This window comes from Sarcophilus harrisii, chromosome 2 (assembly GCF_902635505.1).
Source record: "Sarcophilus harrisii chromosome 2, mSarHar1.11, whole genome shotgun sequence".
NCBI classification, from domain to species: Eukaryota; Metazoa; Chordata; class Mammalia; order Dasyuromorphia; family Dasyuridae; genus Sarcophilus; species Sarcophilus harrisii.
The window spans coordinates 263,742,323-263,768,092 of record NC_045427.1 but is presented as its reverse complement, the minus strand read 5'-3'; the positions used below and the strand labels follow the sequence as shown (position 1 = coordinate 263,768,092).

At 36.6% G+C, this 25,770-nt stretch overlaps 1 protein-coding gene across 3 annotated transcripts in view; it reads right to left on the bottom strand.

The window, feature by feature from the left end:
• Positions 1-15,959, bottom strand: part of CAPN3 (calpain 3) — an 84,411-nt gene extending 68,452 nt beyond the window's left edge. The window contains exon 1 of one of the 3 annotated variants that reach the window (XM_031952157.1): positions 15,155-15,959. In XM_031952157.1, coding sequence (XP_031808017.1) covers positions 15,155-15,463 — 309 coding nt within the window. In that variant the 5' untranslated portion in view covers positions 15,464-15,959. The remainder of the gene's footprint in view (positions 1-15,154) is intronic. The other 2 variants (XM_031952155.1, XM_003756041.4) reach the window with 2 other exon arrangements.
• Between the last annotated feature and the right edge of the window lie 9,811 nt (positions 15,960-25,770).

Here is a 25,770-nt window from a genome sequence, read left to right as displayed (position 1 = left end):
GTGCTTAATAAATATATGTTGATTGACTCATTGATTGACCTATACCCTATTTGATGGCTAATGCAAGTATTAATGTCCCCTTTTACAGAAGAGGAAATGGAATTTAAAGATTTAGCTAATTTCAATCTTGAATAATTTAAGGAGGCTGGATTTGAACCCAGCCAGATCTTCTGACCCAGAATTGCAAGGGCAATCCTAGACTATCAGTTACATATAGTTTATAGTGAATTTTTAACATTATGTCTGAATTTTTAAAAACTTATGGTATATTTCCTTCAGTTTCCTGTTAGATATAGCTCAGTCTCCAGAGAACAGATTAGACGATTTTTAATAGGCTAATTAATGCCAGTATACTTAACTATTAATGAAATTGATTTGTTTACGTTTGTATTAATGGATTTTCTCTTATCTGCTTTTTTTTGGCAAAAAGTATTTAAATGTATTATTATCTTGATAAATTAGTCATGAACAAACTGGGAAAATGTATTAGATCATAGCATTTTTAGATGAATGAATAAAAAGATTTAGTAAGCACTTACTATGTAACTAGCACTATGCAAATAAACAGAATTGAGACCGTCCCTAGACTTCATTAGGGGAAATAACAAATATAGGGAAGTGGTGGCTAGAAAAGATAGCTTTGGTCTGGGGAGTCATACGTATGGTGAGTGGAATCATAGTATAGTTCTGACCTTTCTGAAATCAGAAGCAACCGATTACTGTAACCAGAACAAGAAGTGGGGTATGGAACTTACAGCAAGAGGTCACATGGAAAGATGTTCCAAGATATCTGTAATGGATGGGGGTGAAGTATAGTCTAGAGCCAGTTAACTGTAGGAGGAAGCACACTTAGTGGTAGAAAGGTACTCAAAGAGCCAAGTTCTGTCACCTGTCAATTACTGAGCTAAATATCCTTATTCCTGATTGCACCCCATGATGTCATTAGATTTGAAATAATGGCTTTTAAATGGCGGGTGTGTGTGTGTGTGTGTGTGTGTGTGTGTATTTGTGTGAATTGTTTACATATCATGAGTACCAAACTTTTATCAGAGAAATTTAAAATAAAGATTCCCCCCATCTTATTTGATCCCTTTTTTCTTTTAATCCTAGGTGCCTTCTTTTTGCCTATATAAAACATTTTCAGTTTCATGTAATCAAATTTAATTTCCCACCAATCCTTAGGTGCTCTATTCCAGAAGTACTTTAACTCAGAGCTCTGTCCAGGGCATTTTCCATCATGGAATTCTGGCCCGATTCTTTAATGGGATGTGTCTATTCCTGAAATAGACTCTATGAGGAAAGGCTGAAGGAATTGGGTTATTTGACCTGAACACTTAGTGAGTATTGCTTGACCAAGGTGGAAAAATAAAGGAATTGGGTTATTTGACCTAAGCATTTAGTGACTATTGCCTGACCAATGTGAGAAAGAAATGGAATTTAAGTATATGAAAAGCTACCAAATTAATATTGGTATGTAACTATTCTCTCTTTCCACTGAGAAATACATAAGAGGTAATTGACTGAAACTGTAGCATTTACGATTTTCAAGATTGGTTGTGGCATCCTCTCTGAAGAATATATAAAATGGGCAGAAATCTAACTTTATAGGATGGTCTTGTCTTGAAATCAGAGGTTTAGACAAGCAGATATTTTGAAGTCCAGTCTAGTCAATGATTTTGTTATTAAATTTTTATCCATTTGGGTAAATTTTCCAGAGGGCTTCCAGCAGTAACCCTTAATACAGAAGAATGTTGTTTTGTACTTTGATCTAATGATACTGGAATACATATCCTAAAAAAAGGATTGCTTCCCAGAGGAAGAAAAGAGTACTTGTATAAAAATATTCATTGATGCTGCATAATTATAAAGAGCAGGCTTGGTGACAGAGAAGAGATGAGAAAATGCAACTTCCTTACTTCTCTGTAGAGGTAAGTCTCTAGACCTACAGAGTATGGAACTCTACATAAGCTGCCAGCAAAGCTTATAAATTGTTTTGGTTTAGAGATTGATTTTGCTGAACTGTTCCTGAACCCTTTTTTTACATTCTTTCTAATAACCTTTGGGTAAGAAAGTAGGTATATATATTTGGGCATGAAAGGAATATAAAAATAAAGAATCAGTAAACGTTTTTAAAAAAGAAGAAGCATTATTTGTAATATAAAAAACTGAGGAAAACCCAAATGCTCAACAATAGGTTAAGGAAAATATGGCATTATTAACATAATGGAATACATATAGCAACTAGAAATGATGTACATAGACTATTGATAGCCCGAAATGTATATATGAACTACTACTTAGTGAAAAAAGTATAACAAAAACTAATGTTTATATGTCAGTTACAATTATGTAATAACATTATTACATGGATGAGATTGAATACTATAAATAGAGCTTAAGGTTTATTAGATTGTTTACTCCCTGTGTAAAGTTGCTTAAATTTCTAATTTTAAAAATGCTTAGGGATCCACTACATGAGCCTAAGTTGGGTTTATAATCATATAGGCACTGTTATGTCTATCTTTTTTTTTTTTTAACTGCCTTTAGGTGGAGTGCAAGAGATAACTGTGGCTGTGTAAACTGAGATATGGCCAGAAGTCCATACTGTTATTGGCCAGTAGCTGAGCCTGGCAGACAACAGTGAGGTGTTTGAAGAGCAAGTTGCCAGATGTCCAGAGATAGGAGTCCATGCTAGAATCTGCTGGCTGTTAAACTGGTAAGAAGTGACCTGCTTGACCCAGAGTACTAGTGGATAATTGAAGCCAAGAAAGAGTTGTCTGTCCAGCAGCTATGCTACATTTGGAAAAGAACTTGATAGGGTAAATGCTTTTCAGCATTAAGTTTCAGCAGAATTTGAACCTCAAAACTTTAAAAAAATGTTAAAAATTGTTTTTAAAATGTAATTGGGGGGAAATAAAATATTATTTAAAAATTATAATGGGCTGCTAATCCCTAGATCAGCCAATGATATAAGGGAGATATCAATTGTATTTGGTATCTAGTATTGACAATATACTAAAATAAGGACTCATGTTCATCTTACATTCAGCCATCAAAGTGATTTTTCTAAAGGACAGATCTAACTATGTCACACACACACACACACACACACACACACACACATCACTTCCTTAATAACTTTCTGTCACCTCCAGGATCAATACAAATCCTCTGTTTGGCATTCAAAGTTCTTCATAACAGTCTCTTACCTTTCTAATCTCCTTGCACTTTATACCTTCCTCTATTCCACGTAGTCTTTGTGCCTCCTTGCTGTTTTATGAACACCATTTTCCATATCTTGGGTCTGGGCATTTTCTCTAACTTCTCATACATTCAATAATCCCTCTCCTCATCTTCCCCTCTTGGCTTCCCTGACTTCCTTGAAATCCCAGCTAAAATAATGCCTTCTACTTCCTTCTATTGATTATTTCTTATTATATTTTTATAAAACTTGTTGGTACATAGTTGTTTCCATATTGTCTCCCCATTTGTTTGTGAGCTTCTCTAGAGCAGGGACTGCCTTTTGCTTTTCTTTGTATCTCCATCTCTTAGCACAGTGCCTCACACATAGTAGACAATAAATGCTTAATAATTGACTTATTTAAACCATTAGGATTAGAAAGACACCTCAACCTCTCTGGAAAATGCCCTAGAATGCTGAAAGGGGTGGGAGATGTAGTCTTGCTCTGGGGATTTGTCTTGCCAATGAGAATCGAGATTAGAATGCCAGAGAGGATGTGGGCTACATTAGATACAGAATAGCTTTTATTTAATCCTATTGAAAATACATAAAGAACCCACTGTAGGTCATAAATAATCAATACAATTTTCTTTTGTCTCTGGCAAATCCCCTCTTATTCCCCCAGAATCCTATGATTCTGAAGACTCATAGTATCACATCCATTGGAAGAAAAATTAAATTTGTAATTGCTAATGAGACATTCTTTTAATTTCCCAACATCAATGTCCCACTTTTAGCCTAGTTAAGCATGCAGGCCTTCAGTCTTATAGTGCCATCCTAAGAGTCTGGAAGGTAAATCAACTTGGAGTTGCTAGAAAGGCAACAACCCCTATCCCATTGAACCTGTACTGTATGAATAACTCATGAGAATAGAAGAAGGCAAGGTTTTGCCTTTTGCCTCCAGAATTGGAGCTTAGTTTCTTTCTGTTCCTCCAACTATAGATCACTTATTATATTTTTTTCTCCCCCAGCATTGCCTAGGAATTCTGATTTCTCACTTTTTTGAAGAGTGGATTTAAAACTCAACAGCTTACAATAGTGACATCAAAGAAAAGAAAGTTATTCTCAAAGAATAGAAAGATAACATCAGATAACAGTGTCTAGACAGAAATAAAATCCTAGAAATCTAGTTTAATTCTGTCATTTTACTTATAAGGAAACCAAGTCCAAGAGAGGAAAATTGCTTACAAGGAAACCAAAGAGGAGACAATTATTCTGGAAAGACAGGATGAGATAAGTAGAAAAAAATTTTTTTACTCTATCAAAATTAAAGCAAAAGAATGTATGGAGTTACATTTCTTTAATAATTAGGAAGTAAAAAAGAAGGATGCTTAATCTAAGAAAGAATTTCTTAACCTGGGATCCATGAATTTGTTTAAAATTTTTTTTGATGACTTTGGTAATCATATGCATTTTATTTTATTCATTTAATAACATTATTCTGAGAAAGGATTTGTAGGATTCAGTGGATTGCCAGAGGATCTATGTCATACAAAAGAAGAAGGTCTAGATGAGAGGTTGGTCTTAAAGTCTTTGGTAAGATATAGCTGGTCAAGGAAGTGAAATCCAGAAATGCTGGCAATGAGGGTCAAATGGAAATCCCCTTCTACCTCTCCCCTTCCTCCTTGTCAAAATCACACAAAATAGAAGTCATGGGAGGAAATGTTAGTGGAAATTTAAGTGACTTCAGAAAAGAAGCAAAGCTAAGGAAGTGAAAGTGAACTAGAAAGAGGCACAGGTCAACTTCAGAAGAGCCAGGAAAAGTATCCAAGAGGAGCAAATTCAACTGGAGGAACCAAGGACTGAGGATTTCTGGGGTTTTACACATAAGAATTCCTCAGTACTCAGTAATAACAAGCAGATAAGAATTAACTAAAATTTAGGCAGATGCTTTTTTCATCTGTATTTCAGGTGCCAAACAAGAGGCTTGAGGACAGAATAGGTGCTTAAACGATTGCTCATTGATTGACTGATGGATGTATTGGGGAAGAATTATTTTTGACTGAAGATATATAAAACATGTCCCAAACATCTTAGTGCAGTTTTAAACTATTAGAGTTTAAAGGAGCTGAACAGTTGCCCACCATGCCCACTAAATATTAAAATAAAACTTTTTCTCTAAAAACAAGGAAGAGCAATGGAAACAGGTTGGCCTTAGAGTCAGAGGTCTTGAGTTTGCATCCTGGCTTGGTCATTTATTAACCTTTGTAGTACTTGATTTCCTATTCTATAAAATGAGGGGCATAGGAAGAGGATTCTGGGAAGGTCAGAAAATTCCAGGCTCTCCAGATTTCCCTCACAAACACATCAAAATTGTGCCTCAGGGCAAACAAAGACTGGTGAAAAATCAAGAAGATTTGGGGCAGAACAGGAGTTCTGCTGGGACAATCCAAGAAGACCTGAAGAAAGACGTCAAGATCCAGGTCTAACCAGCTGAAATGAAGTATAAACATTTCCAGGCTAACTTCCCAGAAACAGTAGGGAGCCTAGGGAGTAGCCTCAGCAAGAACCACAGGAACTTTCACCGCCCAGATAGCAGGGAATAGGGTCTGAGTCTTGGAAGACTGAGGAAATCTTGCTGATTAGGAATATCAGGCAGGGGGAGGCAGAGACACTGCTGGCTCCCAACATTTGCAGGAGGGTGGAGCTCTTGGTTTAGGATTCCAGGTCAGAAGGGAGAGCTGAAGTGAAGATAGAGGTACCATCCCATCTCATCCCATAATTAGAGGGGCTTAAATTAATAGTTCTTATTTTTAAAAAATAGGCAAAGAAGAAAGAACCCAACCATAGGAACTTACTATGGTAATAGGGAAGATGGGGTTCATCTTCAGAATTTAGAGAAGTTTAAAAAAAGCTTCTTTTACCCCAAAGAGTTACATTAAATAGTCCCCTTCCCAGAAAGAATTTATAGAAGAATTCAAAAAAGATTTTAAAAATCAAAGAGATAGAGGAAAAAACTTTTTTTTTAAAAAGTAAAAACTATCCAAAAAAAAAAAAACCCGAGGATTATGAATAGTTAACCAATTAGAAAAGGAAATTTGGAATCTTAAAGAAGAAAATAATTCTTTGAAAATTAGAATTGGGCAAGGGGAAGCTAGTAAAACTATAAGAGATCAAAAAATAACAAATCAGAATATAAGGAATGAAAAAAAGAATAGAATGTGAAACAAGAAAAAAAAACAGATTTGGAGAACAAATCAAGAAGAGAAAATATAAGAATAATTGGACCACCTGAAAGCTATGAACAAAAAAAGAACCTTGATGCAATGATACAAGAAATAATCCAAGAAAATTGCCTGGAGCGATAGAACACAAGGGGAAAGTCGAAATAGGAAAAAAATCCACCAATCATCACCTCAAAGAGATCTTGCATGGAAATATGAATATTATTGCCAAATTTCAAAAATGCCAGATCAAAGGAATAGAATTAAAGTAGAAGAGGTAGTAGGTAGGAAAAAAATTAGAATAGAATGTGAAACATAAGAAAAACAACAGATCTGAAGAACAGATCGAGAAGAGAAAATAAAAGAATAATTGAGATATACATAAACACTATAACAAAGATCAGGAGTAGAATTCACTAGGAAAAAAATAGGGCTAGTAATCATTGATCTCAGATAAAATCAAACTTAAAGATTCATTCAAGAGAGAAATCTTTATTTTGTCAGACATATTAATGTTGTTTTAGATGCATCTTTACATATATGTAAATGTGTATATACATGTGTATTTATATGTATACATGTATGTATACACATACAAGTATATGTGTACACAGATATATGTATGTATGCATATATGTGTGTGTTTGTGAATATAAATATACCTATGCTTAACTGTAGCCTGCTTGGGGTGGTGGTGGGAATGAATAGGGGGGAAAATTAGATAACAAATATACAACAGAGACAAAAGAATAACCTACAAGGAAGGAACGATTCAGTCATGAATATATAATCTCTTCTATTATTATATATGCTTTCTTGAAATGGAAATTTATTTTACACATTTTGAATCCCTCCTTTTGTTCTGCTGGGCACATGACAATGTTTTGTTTTGTTTTATTTTTTCTGTCTTTTTCTATTTTTTGAATTTTATATTTAATTTTAACTAAATTTTGAAAAATGAGAGCTTTGAGCAACCTGATTTTTAGCCCTTTCCATCAATGGGACTGAACAGCTAAGTGGGACAGTGGATAGCGTTCTGGAGTCAGGAAGATTCGTCTTCTTGAATTCAAGTCTGATCTCAGATACTTTCTAGTTGTATGATCCTGGGTAGATCACTTGACCCTGTTTGTCTCAGTTTGCTCATCTGTAAAATGAGTTGAGGGAGGAAATGACAAACCAATACAGTATCTCTGCCAAGAAAACCCCAAATGGGTTTGTGATGGAGAGTCTGATATAAGTGAAATGACTGAACAACAAAAATCAGTAAGACTATGTGTAATGGATGGACGTGACTTAGGCTAGTTTGGAGAGGGAAAAAGATTCTCAAAAAATGCCAAAATGTAGAGGACCTTAGATCATGTCCCTAGCTTAACATTTCAGGACATTTCTCTGGAATATAATTGAGGAACCAGCTCCTCTAAATACTGACTTCTTCCTAGAGTTTTTCTCTCCCTCCAGCTTGTTATTGTTCAGTCGCATCTGACTCTTTATGACCTCATAGATCATAACACATCAATATTGTCCAAAGGGTTTTCTTAGCAATGATACCAGTGTGTTTTGTCATTTCCTTCTGCACTGGATTAAGGAAAACAGGGTAAGTGACTTGCCCAGAATCCCTCAGCTAATAAATATTTGAGCTGGGATTTGAACTCAGGTTTTCCACACTGAAACCCAATTCTCTATTCACTGAACCACCTAGCTGCCTACTCTCTCAGGTTCCAACTTTGTCTGAAGAACTTCACAGCCTGTAAACAGATATCAAATTGTAAACATTCTATTTCACTTAAGATATCATCATCTCTATTATCTGCTTCTTATATTCTCCAATTTTATAAAGTAGACTGGGAGAAATCAATTTATCAGGAATCTTCTGATCAGTTCTCTTCCTCCTAATCCTTTGGCTCCCACTACATATAATAACCTTATACACAACCAAGCGAAGAATGATTCTCTATCCAATGGGAATAGTTCTCTCTTCCTTACAGAATCCTGGCAAGAAAATTACAGTTTACAATGGAGATAATAGACATATATCTCTATGTATGTTGATATATCTATATGTATTGATACATCTTTATCTGCTTAGTTGCATGTTGAGACTCTGCAATTTCTTGAAAATGTTCTGGATGTGTTACAATATCCTGGATTTCCTCATTGCCCAGGAAGATGGTAGTAACTCCTCTAAAGAGAAGAGGCTGTGGGTAACTGTTTTTAGGGGTGTGGGGTTGTATAGAAGGGTAATACTAGAATATGAGTAGATATAGGAGGGAAAAGAGAATCATTTCTCTGGTCTTTCCTGGCCAATTCACCGGTATGAAGTATGACAAGAAGGTTGATCTTTACATTGATTACAAGATTAAGGAATCATTTTTATTCCATCTTTCCATAACTTATTTATAACAATTTAGTGCAGTAGTATCAGTGTAACACTGATGCAGCAACTTTCTTCTCACCACAATATAGGGAAACTTTACCTCAAAGACAATCAAGCTGTCCCTGGGGTCTTGATTGGTCTTAGCTTCCCTCATACACGCCCTTCTTTCCCCTGCAATCCCACCCCCAGCCTGCAGACAACATGGTGCAGGTGTGGGGCAAAGCTGCTCCTGGGACCTGGAGTCATCTAGGGCCATAAAAAATGCCAGCCTTGTGTGATGTAGGTCTCCCAGACCTGGTGGGTCTCTAAGACCTGGGGAACTGCCGAACCCTGATGACCTAATAACCAGATGGGTTTCCATATGGGAACAAAAAAATTAAGTGCCGCTGTATCCTTTTTGTGTATTCTTGCCATGTTAGGACAAAGCAAACCTCTTCATGTTAAATATTCAATGACTTTAGATGCCTCATTTGGTTTCAAGTTCAAATTGTTAGAGTCAGAGTCACACTTTGTAATACTCGGAAAGTACTGATCTCCTGAAAGGGTCCTGGTCCTGGGTCCTTAGATGGATGCACTAATCTAGCAGGGAAAGACTCTTGGGGAAAGCAAGCTGCTTGGGGAAAAGAAAGCAGAGAGAGGAATGTCATGGGAGTATTTCTTTCCAGATTAAGTTAGACTAATGTCAGATCAGGGCAGCTAGATGGGCCATAGTGCATAGAGCACTGGGCCTAGAGTATGGATGACTCATCATCCTGAGTTCAAATCTGACCTCAGACACTTATGAGCTGTGTCACTGTGGACAAATCACTTAAACCTGTTTACCTCAATTTTATTTCCCCAACTGTAAAATGGGTTGGAGAATGGCAAACCTCTCTAGTATCTTTGCCAAGAAAACCCCAAATGGGATTATAAAAAGCTGGACACAGCTCAAAACATGAAAGTATCTTTTTACTTCTCAGGTTTATAAGGTAATCCCACCAAACCAGTTCCACTAACAATCAGTTGCAGATTTTGTTGTTCAGTCATTTTCCGTTGTGTCCAACACTTCATGACCCCATTTGGGATTTTCATGGTAGAGATAATGAAATGATTTGCCATTTCCTTCTCCAGTTCATTCTCCAGATGAGGAAACTGAGGCAAATAAGGTTAAGTGACTTGCCCAGGGTTATACAGATAATTAGTGTCTGAGTCCTGACACTCTATCTACTGCATCACTTAGCCACCATTTATTTGTTGTTGCTGTTGTTGACTATTTATAAAGATATTTTAATAGTTTGCAAATTGCTGTTTTATGTTATCTATTTGATCCTTATAACAACCCTATGATGGGTGCTATTGTTATCTCCATTTTACAGATGGAAAAACTGAGGCAGACAGAAATTTGATGACTTGTCTAGGCTCACATAGTTTATAAATAAATGTTTGAGGCAGGATTTGAACTTGTCTTTGCGACTCCATCTCCAATACTCCATTGCCTCAGTTAGCAATGTCAGCCTGGATAATGAAAAAAACTATTCCCATTGGATAGAGAATCATTCTTTGCTTGGTTGTGTATAAGGTTATTATATGTCGTGGGAGCCGAAGGATTAGGAGGAAGAGAACTGATCAGAAGATTCCTGATAAATTCATTTCCCCCAGTCTACTTAAAAAAATATAGAATATAAGAAGCAGATAATAGAGATGATGAGACCTTAAGTGAAATAGAATGTTTACAATTTGATATCTGTTTGTAAGAAAACAAGTTTGCTTACCATCATCACCATCACCCCAGGTTAGCCTGAATAGTGGAGACAATGCAAGGGTTTTCTCTGTATCTAGTATTTATTCTAAAGACTAAGACAGCCTATTTTCTACCCTAAAATGTTCAAGGATGACTGAGATATACCTTCTTTAGTAGATATACCTATTCTAAAGATTTAGGGTAGCTAAGAGGTGGAATACAGCTGAAGAAGTTGGAATCAGAAAGAACTAAGTTCAGTCCAACCTCAGACACTCATTAGCTATGTGATCCTAAACAAGTCACTTAACCATTATCTGCTTCAGTTTCCTCATCTGTAAAATGGAAATAATAGCAGCACCAGACTCCCAGAGTTGTGAGGATCAAATGAGATAATCTGTAAAGCACTTCATTATCACTTACAGTGTCACACAAATGCTGGCTACTGCTATTATTATTTATCAATTAGCTATCCCCAAAAGAATAGCACTAAGAGTTACTAACAATTTATTTGAGTGGATGCCCATTAGCTAAATAAATTATGGTATATGAATGTAATAGAATAATATTATTCTATAAGAAATGATGAGCAGGCTGATTTCAAAAAGGCCTGGAAAAACTTAAACGAACTGATGCTAAGTGAAGTGAGTGGAATCAAGAGAACATTCATTGTACATAGCAACAAGATTATGTGATGATCAACTGTGATGGGCTTGACTCTTTTCAACAATGAGATGAATGGAGGCAATTCCAATAGACTTGTGATAGAAAGAAAGAACTTGTGATCGACATCCAGAGAGAGAACTGTGGAGACTGAATGTGGATCAAAGGACAGTATTTTTATTTTTTCATTATTTTTGTTTGATTGTGGCTTTTTTCATTCTTGTCATTTTTTCCTTTTGATCTGATTTTTCTTGCACAGCATGACGAATATGGAGATATGTTTAGAAAGACTACATGTTTTGAATCTATATCAGATTTCTTGATGTCTTGGAAAGAGAGGAAGAGGGAAAGAAGGAGAAAAAATTTGGAACAGAAGGTTTTGCAAAGGTGAATGTTGAAAACTATTTTTGTATATATTTGGAAAAATAAAATACTATGAAAAAGAAATTTACATGATAATTTTGTTGTATATTTGAAAGGAATATAAAATTATACATAGTAGATTTGCAGTTCATTATTGTACCATGCTATAGAAATGATTGTTTTTTATTCCACAAATTAAAAATAAAATAAATTTTTAAAATTTTCTTTATATTCCAGAAATTTCTTAGACTATTTTGTTTGCAGTTTTTCTTTATATACCTTGTTATCTTGAACAAGTCATTTATTGTTTCTGGGACTCACTTTAAGTATAAAATCAGGGAATAGGACTAGATGATTGCTAGTGCTAGTGTTCTAGCTCTAACAGATTATTATTCCATGACTGTCTTGGAAATTCTCGGGGTACATGAGTAGCCAAGGTTATGAACAGTCCTAAGGCAATATCCCAAGTGGAATTTTTGCAACTTGGAGGTCTGCTTCAATTGATCTCCAACTTTGTGTAAGAAGTTAAACCTGAACAGTGTCCTGGGCAGCTAGTGACTGGATAGAAAGTCGGGACGACTCATATTCCTAAATTCAAATCCAGCCTAAGACACTTACTAGTTGTGTGACCCTGGGTAGGTCACTTAACCCTCTTTGTCTTATCTGTAAAATGACCAGGAGAAGGAAATGGTAGATCAGTCCAGTATCTCTGCCAGGAAAACTCCAAATAGAGTCACAAAGAGTCAGACGTGCCTGAAGCAGTTGAACAACAGCAATGAACAATATCCTGGTGGACAAGCATGTCCTAACGGACTAAGTCATGGCAAGTATTGAGAAAGCAGGCTGAGAAAGGTTTCAGCTGAGAGAGGGAGCATGATTTATCCTGGATGCATGTACAGATTTCCATTATGTAATACACAATTATTATTTTGAGGCTCATAATTATCTCTGATAAAAATATTATGAAATAAAATTACATTTTATGGCTAAAGGAATTGCAGCTCAGAGAGGTCCTATTCAGCCAATAACCATTTATCAAGCACCTATTATGTGCCAGACATCATAATAAGTTCTGGGCATGTGAAGAAAGGCTACACATCTGTATCCAGAAAGAGAATTATGGAGACTGAATATGGATCAAAGCTACTTTTTTCACTTTTTTAGGATGTTTTTTTTCTTGTGGTAGTCCTTTTTTTGTTCTTATTTTCCTTTTACAACATGATTGATATGGAAATATGTTCAAAATTATTGCACACGTATAACCAGATCAGATTGCTTGCTATCTTGGGGAGATAAGAGAAAAAGGGAGAAAAATTTGGAACTCAAAATCTTACAAAAATAAAAGTTGAAAACTATTTTTAAATGTAATTAGAAAAATGAAATACTGTTGACATTAAAAACAAACAAAGGCAAAAGACAATCCCCACTCCCCACGAATTTACCATCTGATAGGGAAGATAATGTACAAACAAGAAACCAGATATAGACAGGATAAAATGGTAATGAAGTCATACGCTCTGGAAAAAGCCTTAAAGACTACTGAGTCCAATTTGTCCATTTTGCAAGTAAGAAACAAAGACAGAGTAGAGTGACTTGCCTCAGATCACACAGTTAGTAAATGATAGAAATGGGATTTGAACTCAGGTCTTCCTCAAGCTTAAATTTAACACTGTCCATTCATGCCATACTACTGTTCCTCCCCCTTCCTACCTTAGCCTTAACCCTGTTTAAAAGTGAAAGAATAGGTAAAGAAAATTCCTCACTGAAAACTCCCTACACTAATGAAATTCCAGATATGGTTAAACAAGAATTATTCTAATTGTAGACATGAGAGAAAAAGAGAGAGACACAGAGAGAGAGAGAGGCAGGCAGACAGGGAGAGACAGAGACAGATACAGATAGACACACACACACACACACACACACACACATACACACACACACACACAAGAGACAGAGATAGAGACAGAGAAAGAAACAGAGAGAAGGAAAAGAAAGGGAAAGGGAGAGAGAGAGGGAGAGGGAGGAAGGAAGAGGGAGAAGAGAAAGAGTTCGTACAGTAATATTGATGTTACTAACTTAGCAGAATTGTTGCTCAGTCAGTTTTTAGTTGTGTCCATCTCTTCATGACCCCATTTGGAGTTTTCTTGGCAAAGACACTAAAGTAGTTTGCCATTTCCTTCTCCAGCACATTTTACAGATGAGGAAAGTGGGGCAAATAGAATTAAGTGACTTGCTCATGGTCATACTAGCAGTGTATGAAGGCAGATTTGAAGCTAGGAAGATGAGTTTTCCAGGACTCCAGGTTCTACACTCTATTCACTATACCATCTAGCTGCCCTGAACTAGCAGAATACTTTGTTCATAAATACGAACTTATTAAGTATTTTTGACATTAATTAGATTTGATTTACATTTTCAATATAAAATTGAAATTCATCAATATTTCAAGTCAAAAACATGCTGTACAAATGCTGAATGGGCCCCTCTGGGTCGATGGAATTGTAGTAAGATGTTTCCTGGCACTAGGGCTCTTTCAGACATAGAACAGTATTCATTTAATTCCCTGATATTTAACACTCTTCTAATCAATACATTCTGATGCCTTCCCAATTCTCTCTCTCAGAGAAGTCTCCAGGAGAGGTCACTATGTCATACCATACAATCTGGGAACATTGTCCTGATGGGAAAGGAGCTCACATTAATTATCAAAACACATAGGTTAACATGTGAAAAATTTTCCCCGTCTTTCAGAGAAAATGAAATTATTATTCATGGCTAATGAATAACAAAGAATAAGCATCATGTCAGTTGAAGAACAGGAGTGAACAGTGAAGGAAATGAGTGCACAATCATTTTCTCTTATGTAGGTTAGTGAAAATTAGTAACATGAGAAGTTAGGCAAAAGTCCCAATGAGAATTCTGAGGTCTAGGTTTAATCCTGGTGTTACGACTGGACAGTTATTCAACTTTCCTAGTTAAACGAGCTAGTTATTTGTCTGTCTTCTCTAGGCCTCAAGTGTCCCCTCTGTAAAATTAGAGAGTGGGAATAGGCATTTCCCTTCCAATTTAATATTCTGTGGTGCTAGGAAATGAGTGACTGTTGATGAGAAATTTGCTTTTGCTCACAATTAGTTCTTTCTGGTGTTTCCGTGTTTCAGAAACATATAATTACTAAAAGACTAAATGATCAATATTATTTCAATATGAGCAAGTGGACTCCTAAAAAAAACAAAACAAACAAACAAACAAAAAAAAAACCCAAATCAAAATAGACAAGGAAGCACAGTTACATTGAGTAGGATTTACTTTGGGAAAAAAAAAAGACAGCATTTCCTTTTATTCAATAAGTTAAGGCAGAGGTCCAATTATAAAAAACAATAATATTAATTAAAAAAAACTAAAAAGAAAATCAGATCCTAATTCCCTCCTGCTGTTGATATTTTGGGAACTTAATTATGTCTAAGATTACATACTTCCCTCCTTCTTCCTGCAGATTTGGGAGAAGAATCCAACAAAACAATTCACAGGATGCCTCAGCTAGGGCACATGTGTAGTAGTGACAGCTGAATGGGGTGGAGGCAGTGAGTGCAAGAACCTTGTATGAGAACAGAAAATAGTCAGCTACTCACCGGTGGTCTCTTCCAGACAAACTGGATGGGGAACTTCTGGCTGTAGAATAGAGAAGTCTCATTGGGAGGAAAATCAGGATCCACATACAGAACCTTCTTTTCTAGACATTTCTTGTGTAGTTGTTCAAAAGTCTTCTCCTTCACTCCAATAATAGGGAAATTTCGGCTGATAATAGCTGAATAGATACCCCCAGAATTCACCCCACCTGCATCGGTGGTCGGATTATGGACCGGAGAAGGAACCAATCCTGGGGAAAGTGGCCCAGCCCTTGTTGGCTGCGCCACTGAAGCTTTAATAACTGTTGGCATCCCTGGCAAATTAAAAAGGAAAAACGTTTTTGAAAGAGATGAAGATAGTGTTACCTCCAAAGAAAGGAAGCAACAGTAAAGAGGAAGTTAGTGCTGCTCAACCGAAGGCTTTGTCCTTTGAGAGACACCGTCAACATTGAGACTTCAGAATTTTAAAACCCTCTGGAAGGTTGTTCTGCATATATGTCCGTTCCAAATAGCTCAGTGTGACCATATGGCCCCTTGTAGCCAAGATTTTTTTTTTTCTGATCAAGGAACGAGAAAAGTCACTTTTATCTCAGGGGTTCTTAGCAGGAGCATGTATGCCAGAGAGAAGGAGAGCATTTGTGCGTGTCTGTACCAGGGACCCAGAGAAGCTTGAGCCAGGACAACTAAAAATAAACATGAAGAAAGTTAATGCATGTGAGCCTAAGAGAGAGGCAAGCTTTTCTAAGTTGTCTTATTACAGAGAAGAGTGATCTGGCTAGGGAGATTTCTGAGCCTATATCACTATGGAGCAATATTGTTCACAGAAAGGGGAAATAGTATGCTTTGAAATTAGCAAAGGAAGCAATTGACTAAGAACAATTGCTGAGGTGTCATTGAACAGGAAACTAATAACTAATTTGTGAAAACCTATAACAAGAAAAAAGAGCAAGAAAAAATGTTGAGTTATTGAATTCTGGAGAAACATATTCACTAAGAGAATGTAAATTTTTCATTTCTAACACTGATGAGATAGCAGAATGCTATCTGGTGTTAATGACTAAGTGACGCAATAGATAGAGCACTGGGCTAAGCCAGAAAAATTTAACTGTGTGAATTCTAATCTGGCCTCAGATACTTAGTAGCTGTGTGACTCAGCAAGTCACTTAATCTGGATGCCTCAGTTTCCCCATCTGTAAAGTGCTGAAAAGCACACTAGTATCCTTGCCAAAAACAAACAAACAAACTAACTAAAAAACCCAACCAAGTAGCATAACAAAGAATCAGATACAACTGAAAAACACTAAACAACAAAATCTGGAGATGGAATTGGTTTGTGGGATTATCTTAATTTGGAAGGCTGAGCTCTTTAGCTAAGAAAACTTTGCCTCCTGATCAATTTATGACCAAAGAAGAACTAGAGAACATTATGAAAGGCAAAATGGACAATTTTGATTACATTAAATTAAAAAGACTTTGCTCAAACAAAACCAATAGAAAACCAGATTAAAAGGTAAATACAGAGGTGGGGAAAGGCCAGTATTTCTGATAAAGGTCTTATTTTTAAAATATATAAAGAACTGTATCAAATTTATAAGAATACAAATCATTCCCCAATTGATAAATGGCCAAAGGACATAAACAGACAAGTTTTGGATGAAGAAATTGAAGCTATCTATAGTTATATGAAAAAATGCTCTAAATCAATATTGATGAGAGAAATGCAAATTAAAAGAACTGAGATACCACCTCACATCTCTCAGATTGCCTAAGATGATAGGAAAAGATAATGATAAATGTTGGAGGGGAAGTGGGAAAACTGGGACACTGTTGGTGAAGTTGTGAAATGATCCAACCATTCTGGAGAGCAACCTGGAACTATGCTCAAAGGGCTACAAAACTGTACATACTTTTTGACCCAGCAGTGCCACAATTGAGTCTGTATCCTGAGGAAATCATAAAGAAGGAAAAGGACCCACATGTGCAAAATTGTTTATAGCAGCTCTTTTTGTGGTAGCAAAGAATTGGAAAATGAGTAGATGCCCATCAATTGGGGAATGGCTGAACAAGTTGTGATATATGAAGATAATGAAATGTTATTGTTCCATAACAAATGATGAACAAGCTGATTTTAGAAAGGCCTGGAAAGATTTATATGAACTGATGCTGAGCGAAACAAGCAGAACCAGGAATACATTGTATACAATAACAGCAAGAATGTGTGATGATCAATTATGGAAGAGTTGGTTTTTCTTAGTGGTTCAGTGATCCAAAGCAGTCCCAATAAACTTTGGACAGAAAATGCCATCTGCATCCAGAAAAAGAACAAAGGAGTCTGAATGTAAATCAACACATGCTGTGTTCACTTCTTTTTTCTGTTTTTTTTCTCTCACATGGTTTTTCCCTTTTGCTCTGATTTTTCTCTCCCAATATGATTCACAAATCAATGTGTGTTAAAAATAAATAAATTTACTAGAGAAATAAAGAAAAAGACAAAACTCTCCCTCCCACTCATGTTCATGTGCTCTCCCTAGGACAGTCAACTCTGGCAGCTCAGCCAAAATGCAGTTAAGTGGATCTCACTTGATTTCTCAGGAACCCCATTTTAGGGAATGGCATTCTGAACAAACTGGTCAGTCAATGCAGGGCAAAAGCCTCAAATGAGATCATGGCTACTTGGCTGACAGATTGAATATCTCTAAAGATGAAAGGTGACTGGGTGCCCTTGGACATGGCTTTCTAGCATCAGTAGTTTTATACATTCCACCTCTTCTATTTAATACATACTCCCTTTCTAATTTCTACTTCCACATTTACCCCATATGTCATCAATCAACAGACAAGTATTTATAAGTTTTGACTATATCTCAGAAATTGTGCTAAGTGCTAAAGATACAAATTCAAGGAATGAGACAATTTCTCCTAGGAAGAAGCTTTCTTTCTTTCTTTTTTTTTTTTATTAAAAGCTTTTCATTTTCAAAACATATGTGTGGATCATTTTTCAACATTGACCCTTGCAAAACCTTGTGTTGCAATGTTTTCCCCTCCTTCCCTTAAATGGCAAGTAATCCAATATATGTTAAACATGGTAAAAAAAATGTTAACTCCAATATATGCTTATATATTTATACAGTTATCTTGCTGCACAAGAAAAATCAGATCAAAAAGGAAAAAAAAATGAGAAAAAATAAAACGCAAGCAAACAACAACAAGAAGAGTGAAACTGCTATGTTGTGATGCACCCACAGTTCCCACAGTCTTTTCTCTGGGTGTAGATGGCTCTCTTCATCACAAGATCATTAGAACTGGCCTGGATCATCTCATTGTTGAAGAGAGTCACATCCATCAGAACTGACCATTTTATAATCTTGTTGTTGCCATGTGCAATGTTCTCTTGGGTCTGCTTCCTTCACTTAGCATCATCCTGATGCTTTCTGAAATCATCCTGCTAATTGTTTCTTACAGAACAATAATATTCCATAACATTCATATACCATAATTTATTCAGCCATTCTCCAATTGATGGCCATCCATTCAGTTTCCAGTTTCTGGCCACTACAAAAAGGGCTGCCACAAACATTTTGGTACATGTGGGTCCCTTTCCCTCCTTTAAGATCTCTTTGGGATATAAGTCCAGTAGAAACACTGCTAGATCAAAGTGTTTAAACATTTTGATAGCCCTTTGGACAGAATTCCAAACTGAGAAGCTTATTTTCTAATGGAGAGAGACAAATACATTTATAAGTATATGCTGAATAAAAATAAAAATAACACAAATTCTTTAATGCAAAATAATTTAAAAGAGAGGGCTCTAGCAGTCGAAAGGATTAGAAAAGGGTTCAGGTAGAAGGCCCACATTGTTCATCTTTCCTTCTGGAAGAGGACCAATGACCCTCATGATGTCTTCACTTGCATGTGAATTGGATTTAAGTGAGGCAGAGCTGCACAAAGTGGTCAGCTTCCTTCAGTCATCAAAGTCCAGTGGCAAGACAAGAGTCAAGATGTCTAGTGATGGCCCAGGATGAAGTGGATGACCTTTAAAGGCCTTTCTAAATTAAGGTCTTTCCCAGTTCTCAGTTTGTCTAAGACCATGCCTTCTCAATGGCTAAAGGCTAGTTAAGAACTGAGCCAAAAGATGACCTAATTTATCATAAAAAAATATCATTGTTGTTGTCCATTCTTCTTGAAGACAATTACATTGCAATGCCTTGACTTGTGCATGACTCATCTCGAAGGAAGAGAGGGATTCTGTGAAACAAATTTGACAAATGAATGAATGCATTGAAAGCATGGTGATCTATGGCTACTACAAAGAAACAGAGAGATGATATTGAGTGTCAGTGAAGAACAGAAAGACCAATTTATCCAAGTTACAGTGTGTGGGAGAGGGAATAATATCCAACAAGGCTGGAAAGATAGATGGGAAGGAGATGGGAAAAGCTTTGAAAGTTTTTGTAAAGAGTTTATTTTGCTCTAGAGGCAATAGGGAATCACTGGAGTTTATTGAGTAGGGAAGCAATAACATGGTGAGATCTTTGCTGAAGGAAAATCACTTTGACAACAGAATATAGGAAGTATTAGAATCAGGCGAGACGTGGAGGGAGACCAATGAGGAAGCTATTGCAATTAATCAGGTGAGATGGTCTGAACTAAGATAGTAGCCATGTGAGTAGAGAAAAGATCACAGAAGCAAGATATGTATGGTATATATGAAGATATATTCATATGCCACAACTTGCTCAGCCATTCCCCAGTTGATGGGCATTCCCTCAATTTCCAATTTTTTGCTACTACCAAAAGGGCTTCTATAAATACTTTTATACATGTATATATTTTTCTGTCTAGAATTTAAAGCTCATATTATTCCTTTCCTTCTAGTTTTCTTACACATCATTCTTTTCCATACAATTTACCATCTAGCTATAATAACCAATCTGCTGTTATATACTCACATGTTCTAACTCTCATCTCTGTGTCTTTCCCTTGGCTTCCTTCAATGCTCAAAACTCACTCTCTTTTCATCTAAGGATCTTGACAAGAAGTGCTATAGCCAGCTTTAATCTTTCTTAAGTCTAGACAATCAACAAAACAAGAAATCAATCTTATTTTGTAGCTGATTTCTGAGATATAAATGATCACATTGAAAATTTAATAATTGATTAGGGTAGACTTCAAAGCATCTCCTTGGGTATGGGAAATTCCCAGTTTGGAAAATGCAAATCAAAAACTCATCTATAATTGAGAATATCAAGAGGTTCCCCAAGACCTTGAGAAACTAAGTGATTTCCCATGGTCCCACAGCTAGTGTGTGTCTGATGTGGAACTTGATGTAGGACTTCCTGGTTCTGAGGTCAGCTTTCCAACTACGATGTCATGCTGGCCCTCATGTTTGTACAGAGCTCAAATATAAATTATTTATAAGTAATATCTTGATTTAACTAATTTTTAGGGTTATGAACTAAAAAAAGCTGATAGATACCTCTCCATGTGAGAAGGAATCTGAATAATTGCTGAAAACCAGCAAATGGCAGCAAAAAAGTAGTCTTTAGCTTAATGATATCATCCATCTAGGAGCTGATATCCATCCAGTCCTTAAGGGATGAGAAAATGCAGCATTGGAATAGAGAGGTATCACAGCTGGGACACAAACCTTGGAGCATGAGTTGCCTTAACTATGCATATTCCCTATGAATATATCTTTCTCTTAGCCATACATGCTCCTCTCACCAGGGATATAAAAATCTATGGGATGAAGAATCTTTAGGCATATTGAAAGATGAAAATTTCCATGCTATATAATTAAATGTCATTGGCTTTGAAAAAAAAAACCCAACAAAAAAACCCAATTTCTATCTTGATGTCTGAGTATAAGCTATGAGCTGGACTCAGAACTGGAAAGGAAGAAAATAGGCTGGATTGCTTTTGAATTATGCATTTTTTAAATGATGCCATGATTCTCCCCCCCAAAAAAGGTCCATCTTTTTTTTCCCTCTGTCTTGTTCTTTCTAATTTTATTTTTCATCCCTACCAAAATTTCTTTTTTTTTTTTTTAAATTAAAGCTTTTTATTTTCAAAATATGCATGGGGGGGGGGGGGGGGGGGGGGGAGGGCAGCTTGGTGGTGCAGTGGATAGAGCACCAGCCCTGAAGTCAGGAGGACCAGAGTTCAAATTTGACCTCAGACACTTAAGCTGTGTGACTCTGGGCAAGTCACTTAACCCCAAATGCCTCAACAAAATATATAACATGGATAATTATCAACATTCACCACTACAAAACCCTGTGTTCTAATTTTTTTTCCTCCCTCCCTTTCCCCTGCCCCTCCCCCAATTAGCAGGTGATCCAATATATGTTAAATATGTGCAGTTCCTCTATATATATTTCCACAAATATCATGCTGCACAAGAAAAATTAGGTGAAAAGGGGGAAAAATGAGAAAGAAAACAAAATGCAAGCAAACAACAAAAAGAATGAAAATGCTATGTTGTGGTCTACATTCAGTTCCCACAGTCCTCTCTCTGAATGCACATGGCTTTCTTCACCACAAGACAATTGGAACTAAAGATCCATCTTTTTGATTCCAATATTATTCACCAGTGAGGAGTGATCTCTGGGCTCTTAATTGAGAGTGGGAGTAATGGGAAAGGATCATACTTGGAGTTAAAAAGACCTGAGTTCCAGTTCTGTCTGTGTGATCATGGGTAATTCATCTAACCTCTCAGAATCTCAGGCAACTCTCTAAGACTTTAAATTACAAAGATGTTATTAATCTTCATTCCTGAATGGAATTTCCACACTGGGAGTTCCCTATATAGCTAAAATCACAGGTTCTGGTCAGGAAAAAAAATCTGGAAATACATAGTTGCAAATTATGGAATATCATGCTCTTCAACAAAAGCTGTTTCCTTCAAAGGACAATGGGAAGGTACATGGCAGGCAGGAGCAGACAATAAATAGATCTTACATTACAAATAGTGAAAAAGTGACATAAAAATAGAATTAGAGAAATAGCTAACTGAAAAAGCAGAAGCTAATTATACAGAGGGATAACTGACAGGAAGGGAACCTGCATTTATTAAGCTCCTACTATGCGCAAGGCACTGGGCTAAATGCCTTACAAATATAATCTCACTGGATCTTCACAACAATCTGGAAGGTGCTATTTTTAGTCCCTTTCACATATGAGGAAACTGAGGCAGACAGAGATTAAGTGACTTGTCCAGGGTCATACCACTACTATGTATCTAAGACCATATTTGAATTCAAATCTCTCTTGATTTTGGACCTTGGACTCTTCACTACCATTTGCCTGATGGGCAGCCTGTGTATTTCATTGGTAACCACATAATGACAGAAGATCTAGAGAAGGCCCATAGTATCTCCCTGTGTGTTGGATTTGGGGGATATGGATAAGCATTCTATAGGACAAGCAGGCATGGAGGGGCTGTGATTCACCAAGACTCACCAAACACATGTTAAGTACCTTCTTGTGCAGGTGCTGGGAAAAATGTAAAGTTTAAATTCTCATAGGTTCTCATAGAACTTATAGTCTAGAAGAAGCATAAGATATAAACACAAATAATTAACATTGGAGAGAATATTCACATTAGGGAGATAACAGATCCCTTATAGTACACAAACAAGTATAATAATTATAGGTGAACCACAGAATTTTAGGGCTAGAAGGGATGAAATGGAGAAAAAGCAACAATAACAGTAACAATAACCTGAATTTATGAAATACTTACTATGTTCTAGGCACTATGCCAAGTGCTGATGAAATGAAAATTCCTGCCTTCTTCCAGCTTATGTTCCAGTGGAGAAAAAGACATAAAAAGAAGTAGGGAAAAACGGGGGAGGTGAAGGAGGAATGTATTCTTCTGGAAGAATAGTGGGAAAAGTAGCAGAGAGAGTTTGGAGGGTAGCCTGGAGAGAAGTAAAAATCTTTATTAAATGATATGATTTAGGAGAAGAATTTAGGCACCAAATGTATTTAGGGTTTAGTACCAAATGATAATTGATGTTCAGGACCCAAATGTTGGGTTTGGTCATACGAAGAATTCACAATAGCCATTCTCTTTGGCAAAAGGCGGGTTTGTTTAGAAGTGGTTATGGTCAAAATGAAGAGAAACAATAGACACCAGGAAGGGTCACTACGAAATAGAGTTGGGAAAGCATATAACAATTAACAATGGAAAAGACAAGTTCCCTAGTGGAACTCATAATTAACCTGGAAAAAGGGAACACCCCGTAAGGCTGAATGCCCTTAGTTGGCAGACAAAATCCATAGAGGAATTTAGTACCCTAAAAGAATTACTTAGCTATAAGGAGAAAGACACTATGAGGTATGGTGGGGGGATGAGAAAAGAAGACACTATATGACATGGGGGAAGGGGGGAAAGATACCGCAAGGCAGAGTGCCCTAGCAGGTTAAAACCCAAAAAGGATTCAGTAAAGACAGCATGGGCCACATTTATAGGGAAAATTTAATCTCAGGGATTAGACATAACTTGGCTTTCTGGTTGAAAGTGGAGCTGCCCATAACTTCCATAGAGGATGGGACTATGAGATTAAACTGGTACCCATCAATGCCCTTCTTTGCCTCAAGAGTAATTTTATCAATACTTGAGACTCTCTCTGATAACCCCACCTAGTAACCCAGGACCTCATCACTGAATGCTTACTATATGCTGACAATGGGCTACATGCTAAGGATATAAATAGAAAATCAAGATGCTTCTCATTCTCAAGGAGCTCACATTTTAAATGATGGGGGAAATACATCAAGGAAGGCACGTATTCATGTTCAGTTCATGGCAGAAGGAAAGACCAGGGAGGTCTCAGGTTCTGGCAAGGAAAGTGACAGGACAGATGATAAGGCCATGAAGACTTTAGGGAGTAATGGTGGGGCAGATGGTTTATGACCAATAGATAGGGGGTTCAAGGGTCAGACTGAAGTGGGGCTCATCTAATATGGTCTTCATTTTACTGATGAGGAAACTGAGACCCACAGAAGTACAACGATCTCTTTAAATTCAAACAATTAGTTAATGGCACTTAAATCTAGATGTCCAGACTCCATCAAGTCCAGACTCCATTGGCTCATACAAAGTGAGAACATGTTTCTTTGGAGTGAATGGTTTGGTGAGCACTTATCTCGGAGTCCTTAAGAAAAAGGCAAACTAGGATCCTCTTTTGCTTCAGTTCTTACCCAGCCTTTAATCACTGGATGGGCATTGCCTCAGACCCCAGAAAGACCTTGACTTAAAAAGGCCCAAGTGTCCCACGTCACCCTGGGCCATCATCAGTAGCCTTGACCTATGTCTTGACAAGAGGTCCTGAGGACTGGAGGAAAGAGTGAGGCTGATGATTTTGCACAGCCCTGCCTCACAGAAATCCTATTCATTTGCGGGTCAAAACATCACCCTCCTGATGTCATCTCTCCTTTTTGAGAATGAAAAGGAACAAGAATCTTGGGGCCCTTTACTGTAATATCTACAGTTCCCTTTCAACCTCATTCAACAAGCGTGTGTTAAATACTTACTATGTACAGAGCACTATGCTAGATGACTATGAAACATACAGAGTTTAGGTAAGACTTGATACTCAATGAACTTAATTATAATGTTTAAGAAAGAGCCCTAAACGGCACTGTTTAGAGATCTTTGCTCTCTTTTAACCATCCTTATCAAGTATGTGTTAAGTACCTACTGTGTGGAGAATACTATATACCAGATGACCAGGAAAGGTACAGAGAAAAATAACTTAGGAGGAGGAGAAGACATAAACACAAATAATCAATGCAATGTTATATGATAAGTATATTTGAAAGTTATAGAATTAAATTCTATGCAAAAAACAAGGGAAAAGATTATATTTGACAAAGAAGTTTGGAAAAGGCTTTCTTGAAAAGGTAAACTCCAAAGGATGGATGGAAAATTAACAAGTAGAGAAGAAAAGAGAAGGATGTTCCAGTCGTAGAAAGCAGTTTAAGGAAAGGTATCAAGTCAGGAAAATCCCTCCCTAGCTCAGAAGGTACAACTACAAGTGAAAATATCAGCTACAAAAGGGAATAAATCTCTAAGAAGCAGCTGTCTCCTTTTGGCAGCATTTGTGATAGCAAACTTTGTGTCAAATGTTGTTATGAGACACGTGGCTACAACATCTGACACCACTTTGTTGGATTCTAGAACACCATGTCTTCTTTCTCCTATAATGAGCCAAATATACATGTGCACACGAATGCATATATGTAAATTTATGCATGATGTGCATACAGGTCCACATATAACCATGCACACATATAGATCCATTCACAATATATGTCTATATAGATGTGTGCATGTATTTTGTGTATGTATGTATCACAGAACACTCAGCATACCCAACATTACTCCAATGATTGTTATAAGTATAAAACAATTTCAGCTCAGAAATCTCATAAGCAGCTTCAGAGGAGAATGAGTATTACCAAAAGTCAGGTTGCTATCCGATTATAACTATGTATATATGCATACCCATATTTATGCATGTGTCTGTAATATAAACAATGAATAAATATGCATATATTCATGTATATATATATACACACACACACACAATCTGTATCTTTGTGTACATATG